This window comes from Abrus precatorius, unplaced genomic scaffold (assembly GCF_003935025.1).
Source record: "Abrus precatorius isolate BTA unplaced genomic scaffold, Abrus_2018 Scaffold11, whole genome shotgun sequence".
In the NCBI taxonomy this organism is placed as follows: domain Eukaryota; kingdom Viridiplantae; phylum Streptophyta; class Magnoliopsida; order Fabales; family Fabaceae; genus Abrus; species Abrus precatorius.
The window spans coordinates 14166793-14175078 of NW_020874303.1; the positions used below are offsets into that span (position 1 = coordinate 14166793).

At 31.9% G+C, this 8286-nt stretch overlaps 1 protein-coding gene across 5 annotated transcripts; it reads left to right on the top strand.

Annotated features, from left to right (window-relative positions):
- The first annotated feature begins 417 nt into the window (after positions 1-417).
- LOC113853803 (N-acetyltransferase 9-like protein) lies at positions 418-8286 on the top strand. Of its 5 annotated transcripts, XM_027484439.1 has the most exons (8): positions 418-487; positions 597-708; positions 2094-2300; positions 2400-2471; positions 5189-5276; positions 6067-6199; positions 7153-7191; positions 8060-8286. In XM_027484439.1, exons 3-8 carry the CDS (start codon positions 2108-2110, stop codon positions 8138-8140), a joined length of 606 nt encoding a protein of 201 aa, XP_027340240.1. In that variant the 5' UTR covers positions 418-487; positions 597-708; positions 2094-2107; the 3' UTR covers positions 8141-8286. The 5 variants fall into 5 exon arrangements, with proteins under 5 accessions (XP_027340240.1, XP_027340237.1, XP_027340239.1 ...); XM_027484436.1 differs by lacking the exon at positions 418-487 and having other exon boundaries at positions 588-708; positions 2058-2300; XM_027484438.1 differs by lacking the exon at positions 418-487 and having other exon boundaries at positions 588-708; positions 2062-2300.

Below are 8286 nucleotides of genomic sequence, written 5' to 3' on the forward strand. Positions count from 1 at the left end.
TTTAGACGTACTTGCATTTCTTGTATTTTTAAGGTTATATTTAGTAATAATAATTTATAACTTATTTAGAAGTTTATAATTTTTTTTTAAAATAAATTAGTAAAATATTTGGTAACCTTAAATTAAATTATCTTAAATTTTTTAAAAGATAACTTTTGAAAAGGTTGTTAAAATCGAATGAAGCTTATAAATATTGATAATTTTATCTCATTTATATTTTTATTTTTTTTAACAATTACACATAAATACAACTTTTAAAGTCTCTTTCTTTATTTAATTATAGCAATTAGATTTTTATTCTTAGCGGTTAATTTTAGTTAAAGTTGCTAAGAAAATATTTGATTATTTTAAACGGTTTTGAATTTAGCCGTAAAGAAATGTTAGTATATATAAATGAATTAGGTTTCAACTTGTCCCACTCTGGTCCCACTGGCCACCGACTCCTCTTCACCGCGAGCCTATTTTCACCGCGTCCTCAGTTTATGCTGTAAGCATGATTCCTCTTTCATCGATATTTGTTTGCATATCACTGATATTTGCTGCTATTGTATTTTATTGATTTTTGTTGCTTTTTGCAACGAGCACAATGAACCTAGCGATGAGCACTGGTAAGAGCTTCTTGATTATTTGAGCACTGAATTTGAGCTACCCAAACTTGTGAAATTGAGGGCACGCAAGAGGAAGAGAATCGCTGAAACCAAACCAAAAGTGAGACTTTGAGCACTACTTGTATTTCTGAGCATTATTTGGCCACAATTGTTATCATGTATGTGAAATTAAATTAGGAATTAGTTAATGTTTGATAACTACAAAAGGAATTAGTTAATTAGGAATAAGGAATTTAATTAGTGTCGTGTGTGATCATCCCATTTGTTACTGTTTATATTGTCAGCAGTTGTTGGAAAAAACTGCTAAGAAAAAGTATTTTTTAAAGAAAGATAAAAATTGAAATCCCAATGTTGTAGCAGGCAATTAATTAACCGCTAAGAAAAGATTTTTATCATGGTAGTTTATGAGTCTGTCTGCACTCATATATTTCGTGGGCAAAATTGCTAACTTAAGCCTTCTAAACCGTGGTTATTTCTGTAGTAGTGGGTGAACTCAATTTATTGTTAAAAGGTCTTATAGCGAGTTAGGTGACTGCATTCAGTTTTGCTGTGGCCCTATGGATGGAGTTGATCGTTATGTGAGTTTTATTTTTTAATGTATAAAACAGAAACCAGTTGATTAGTGATACTTTAATCATCTATCCATCACAGAAAAATTACTTTAAATAAATATATAGAAAAGGGTAATGAGATATGTAATAAAGTAGTATTTACTTTTCTTGATTGTTGTCTAAGTTTTCCATTCCTCTCAGGAAACAATACTTTATAATTTACTTGTATTGAGGTTGGAAGCGTGGTCTGCTAGAAGCTGTGAATAATTGTAGTAATCATTACTATTATATCCTTTTCATTTACGAATAATTAGAAGCTTGCACAAAATTTGTTTGATTTCTTTTTTATATTAATTAATTAATTATATGATATGGCATAAGGGCTTCCGATTGATAATTTAGTTTATTTATCAGAAGACTAGCCTGGTAAAAAGTATCATATCTATAACTATCAGAGAGAAAACAAGCTTAAGCCCATGCCTATTATACTATATGGGTGATTTTATTGTTTGATTTTCCTATAATGTTATTATTTCTAATGCCAAGAACTAGATCATTATTTTTTTTTTATAAAAATTAATTCATTTTAATAATTCGTTTTATTTTATCATTTACTATTATACAGTTAGAAATTAACGAAGAATGTTTAAACAACTCTAGAAATCATTGAAATTAAATGCTTGTTTTCTGGAGTAGTGTTAGAATTTGAACCAGAAAACTGGGTATGATACCATTATTTAAGATTCAGTTCATTGTTATATACATCCTTTTATGCTAGGTTGTTTGTTTTTGTATTCTATGTATCCTTCCTTGTTTCTATTAAATGTGCATTGGTATCTATTCCTTTTTCTTACATCTGTGGCTATTTACACTGCAATTTGGTAATACATATATGAAGGTAGGTTTTTAATGTAGTGTGGGGATGGTAGTGCAGAGTAGTGATATAATATGGAAGAGAGAAGGAAAGGGAGTGTGAGTTTAGAAGGGAAGAAGGTGATATTGGTGCCTTACATGGAGACCCATGTTCCCAAATATCATGAATGGATGCAAGACGGTTCTCTACTTCAAGCCACAGCATCTGAGCCTCTCACCCTTGACCAAGAGTACCATATGCAACTCTCTTGGTCCCAAGACCCTAACAGTTCGCTCTCTTTATCTCTGTCTCTCCCTCTCTCTATTTATGCTATGTGCATGTGTCCCAAACACTGAATGTGACTTATGGATCAAGTGATTTTTGCAGAGGAGACGTTTATTGTGCTGGACAAGGACTTTGTTGTTGGCCATTTCTCGCACGGGGAACCCCACATTGAAGGTCACTGCCCTTTTCTACCTCCTTTGTTTCCCTTGACTTTTCTTATTATTATTATTATTACTATTATTGTAAAGAAAAGAGTAAGGTCTTCACTTGCTAGCTTTTATTTGGTAGAATTTGGGTTAATGATGTTTGTCAAATTCCATATTCCATAATTTCTACTCTTCCTTAATTTCATATTTTTACTGGCCAATCAAAGTGGATTTAGCTTTCCTCTATGATACAGAGGAGCATTGTTCAGATTTAACTGTTTATGGCTGGCTGTATATGCATGACTATAAATAGTTGGTATGTTGATTTTGTTAAAATATGATTAAGGGGATGAAACTAGGGTCTTGTGAAGTTCAGGTATCATTCTAGTTGGGCCTGTTCAGGTGTATATTTCTTTCATCTTTTTGAATACGAGTGTTGTTAAAAAATGGCCATGATGGCACCATTGCAGATGTTGCTTGTGGTTTTTGCCCAAACTGCCACAATCATGGTGGAACATGGCGGGTTTACAATGGCCGCCATTACATGCTTGGTGGCCATGACAGTTTTCGAGGAAAAAAAAGAGTTGGGCCTTTGACCCGACCTGGTCCAAAGTGACCTGTGAACTCAAATCTCCTCATTTATTTATTTATTTTGTCTAAATCTCCTCATTCATTTCTAATTTATCTATTTTATAATGTTTTGTTAGTTTAAGGCATTGAGTTAGAGGTTTAAACTTGTGTATTTCTTTTTTACTTTTATTGTTATATACTTATATTTATTGTCCAAACATCTTTATTTTAGCTTTCATGGTATATATATATATATATGCAATGTTATCAATGGCGGGCGGAAGCCATGGTGGAAGCATGGCAATTATTAAAATAATATATATATATATATATATATATATATAACACAGAGAGAGAATAAAACCAAGAAAGGAAAAATGGTTTCAGAAAAAAAAAAAAAAGAGAAGGAATGTCAAGGAAAGCTGAAATAAAGAGGTTTAGACAATAAATATAAGTCAAGGAAATAAACAAGTTTAAACCTCTAAATCAATGTCTTTAAAGTAACAAAACATTTAAAATCAAAATAAAATTAGAACTGAATGAGGAGAGATCTAGACAAAATAAATAAATAAAAAGAACAAAATAGCTGGAAAATAAAACCAATGAAACACAGAAAAAGATGAGACAAAAAAAGTAAAGGACAATGAGAGGACAATGAGAGGACAACAACTTGTCAAGAAATAGCAAAACAAAGAGAAAAAACAGAGCTCTTAGCAGAATACAGGACAAGGGTCAGTCAAAGAACCATGGTTTACCAGAAACTAGCTGTAAAACACCAGTAGCTCACCGAAAAGTCACCTGACTAAAAGATTAGAGAAAAGAAGGTGCAAAAATACAAGGAGACCCAATCAGTTATTTTTAACCCATTTGAAGCTTTTTAGTTTTGACCCAAAATACCTCCCATAAATGGTTCTGCAACACTAATAAAATTTGGGATCACTTGTGTGATTTAGGAAGCACTTCAACATATTGTTTTGTATGATAAGAAAATTAATGAAGATGTTTCTCATAGAATACAAGTTGAGTAATTAAAGTGGAGAAAGACATCAGAAGTAATTTATGACCATAAAGTATCTATCAAGTTGAAAGAAAAGTTTTATCGTACTTTAATACAACCACAGCTATCATATATGGTAGTGAATGTTGGATCTTGAAAGAATAATAGAAAGAAAAAGTGAGACTGACAGAAATGAAAATGTTAATATAGATGAGTAGTCGCACGAGAAATGACAAGATAATAAATGATAGTATATGTGAGAATATTAGAGTAACACTTAAGGTGAAAAAGATGATTGAAAATATTGCATGTAGAGAAGACCTTTGGAGGCATCAGTGAGAAGAGTGAATGTTGTGATTTTTAGTCCAGTAAAAAGGGGTAGATGAAGACCCAAAAGAACCTTAAAGGAAGTTAAAAGAGACATTTTGATTAATAATATTTCTAAAAATTTGATTTTTGATCGAAGTTGTGTAATGCACGTAGCTGGCCTTGTTTAGTGGAATAAGACTTAGTTGTTGTTGTTTTTTTTTTATTGTTGACTTTTAACTTATCTTTGGGAGTTATTCTAGATCTTGGTGAACTTTCTGTATTCAATCATATTTCATTTTGTTTTCAAACTGTAATGATTCCCATTGAATATTGTGTCATGTGGTATAGGCTGGAGAGAGGTAGAGTTGTTTATGATTATTTAATTTATTCTGATCCTTATATCCGTGATGGTTGGTAAAGATAGCTCACTATTTATTTGGGCTGGCCTGCACGCGTGTGGGCTGTTTCTGTTAGGAATCCACAGATTCAATTATGCAGGTAAGGTAAGAATGAATGAGAAATGAGAAAGTATTATTCAATCAATCAGAAACCGTATCAGTGATATACAATTCCTCCAGAGTATACACTCCTAAGCCTGAGGTCTCTCCTGATCACCAAGTCACAGAATACATGTGCACCCTCTCAGCTATTCCCTCCTAAAACCACATTCCCGTAACTAACCTCTTTCTCTCTCCCTAATGGTCTGGCAGCTGGAGAAGATGATTTCCTTCTAGAATAAATGTGCCATAACTTGGGCTTGGCTGGGCCCAAGTTCAGCAGCTGCTCACCCTCCACATCTGAGGGCCTAACAATGTTTTTAGCCTGCAATTAATTTAGTAAAACACGAGACTAATATTTCCTATTTGCAGCCATGGCTGGTGATGTAAATATATTCATGAATGATTTGGATAATCCTCACATGGCAGAGATTGAAATAATGATAGCTGAACTAAAGAGGTAGCTACTGTGACTTTTGTTTCATATCCTAGTTGCTGCATTCTTCGTGTATTGCCATTATTATAATTGGTTTACTGGTTGTTTCCAAATCTTCATTGCTAACAGCATTTCATACATCATTTATATTATAGCAATTGAATTTCCTTCCTTTTCATTTTGAAAAATAAACTGGAGTGGATGAAGGTGCAAATGTGCAGGTATTAGGGTGTGACTTAGAAATTAAGACATGAGCCAATAGAAATAAGTTGAGATTTTATGGTAGCACTATCTATGTATAATCCTTGGTCAATGGCTTAATAGATACCCAAATGAAAATCAGAGACAGCAAGAATAGGAGAATATAGATGAAATTACTTGCTTGTCTTCTTTTCCAAATTTTCATCTCTTAACATCCAAAGGAAATGCTTAAAATTTGTATTCCTTCCCAACTAATTGTAGACTTTCCTCTCCTATTCTTTCTCATGTTTACATTTTTTTTCTTCTTTTGGTGAAATTAGGTGTATTAATTGCAATTTTTAATGATACTACATTTGAATGATTTTCCTTGATGAAAGGAGCATGTAAAACTTTCAAGAACAAACTTTTTAAAAAGTTTGTATTCTTTTTAGTTTTGTATTCTGGGATCTTTTGCTCTAACCTTTTATTCACTTGATTATGCAAATGCTAGAGATAAAAGCCTTTCTTGCATCTACATCTAACATCCTAAGGTTTTAGGTTGATTTGGTTCTTTACAGTAAGTGTTAAATCTCTTCATTCTAACATTTTATCACTTTGCTGTTTGCTAGCATAGCCGTAGAAAAGGACTTGGGAAGGAGTCTGTTTTGATGATGATGGCCTTTGCTATTGAGAAGTTTGGAATCAACATATTTCAGGTTAAAATTGGAGAATCTAATGAAGCATCCCTTGACCTGTTCAGAAAATTGGTTTGTTTTCTGCTTCTCTATCTTTTCCTTTGCATACACAGACACACACACACATATATAGTTAGGATACTTTGATACAAGGTATTAAACTTGGACACTTAGACCTCTTAATAACTTTTCATAGAATGTAAAGTTGACCAATCTTACTGTTGAATCATCTTATATTATCTTTATGATCATATATATCAAATTTTATATAATTCGGAAATTTATAGTTATATTATTTAAAATTTAATATTTACTATATTTTGAAAATATAATATCTATTAAAATAAAGTAACGTGATGGAGTACTGATTAATTTTATTTTTATAGTAGTTGATCTACATAATAAGAACCTTCAAACTACTGGTTGTATTGGACAATTTCACAATCTATGAAAAGTTTTTAAATAGTGTATGTGTCCAAGTTTGACATTTGATGTACCCATATACATACGTGTCTGTGTGTATGAAATTTAAATTATGTATGTATTGACCAATATCTTTCCATTTATATTAAAGGCATGATGTGTCTTACGACTGAACATTTTAACTTATTTAAAGTTGTCAAATGACATGATGCTTTTGGTCAATAAAATTTTTTTATTGCATGGCATATGCATTGTATTTGTTGAATATAAGGAGGGAGATTTAGAAAGCAAACATAAGATACCATTCCTCTTGTATATGGCCGCCTCGCCCTCTTTTGTTTCAAAGGCTTCGCCTAACACATTGAATTAATCACATTATTGTAAGTCATTGGAAAAGAAAAATGTATACCTACCTTACAATTTTATGAAACATTTTGTTATGCAAATATTAAATTATTATTATTAGAAACATGGTCATTCTATAGATTGATTTCATGTACTCAATAGTAGTGTTACGAAGCATCTCTCGCTTCTGTCTCTCTGTATCTTCCAAAAGGTTGTTAAGTTCTCTAATATTGACTTAGCTCATGGATTTGGTGCAGGGGTTTGTTCAAACATCATATAGCAACATCTTCAAAGAGGTGAGCATATTTAAATTTCAATGGGTGCGTTAACTATTAATAAGCTAAAGTACCTATGCTTTGTTCTCACTTCTCATATAGTTGGAAGTGCAAGTTATTGACGTAAAATGTGTTAAGGAATCTAACTGTCCTTTTCGCTATCAATTCTGGTCTCAATTATTTTCTCTAAAATTCATAGAGAAAACAAGTGAAAATTGGCTAGAATGGAAATCCCAGTCACATAATTCTGGCAATACTGTTCACCATTAAAGGAATTACGAATACTCTGATGTTTTAGTTTCTCTGTATGCAATATATAATTTTAGACAGAGATGAAAAAATACCTCTGCTCAAATAGAGGTTAGAATTAGATGTGAAATGGCAAGAATTTGGATCTCAATTCTCAGTGTCGTTGACAGCTGAAGACAGCCGAAGGAAATTTTGATGAGTTGCTAGATTTGGACTCCTTTGTTTGTTATATGAATGTGTAGTCATCTAATAGTCCACGTCTGATAGTGACAATTCTATTATGTGTGGGAGTGATTCTGAAGAATATTTTGCATTAAATTATATGTTTGATTATGGGGATGATTGTAAATACGCTGTGGTGCCATTACGCTATTATTATCCTGAATAACTTGACTATTATATTTTATTTACAATAATTAACTTATAATTATTAAAATGCTGTAGTATAGTGTAACAAGGTGTCGCATTATTGAGAGCATAATAAATGTTTTAATAAATAATGGAAATTTTCAAGTTCATTCACAAGATTTGAAAATATTTCACATTTGTTACTGATCATGATTTTGAGCTACTATCGAGAGCTGTCTTCTTTTTCTTCTGTTGACAGTTAAATAATGCCTTGTTCCTTATTTTTTAACAGGTGACTTTGGAGTTGCAAATAACACAACCAAAGAATGAGGAGATACTTGGTTTGATGGGTACTCTTGTCAAACATACATAATCCTAAGCAACATCTCACTTCATGTTATTTATTGGTAATAGAATAATCTCTTTTGTTGGTGTTTCTTGTTTTGTGATTTACGACTAAAAATTGACCTGACTGTATAAAATTTGGACACTATTCATCTAACTATTATTGCCACCCAA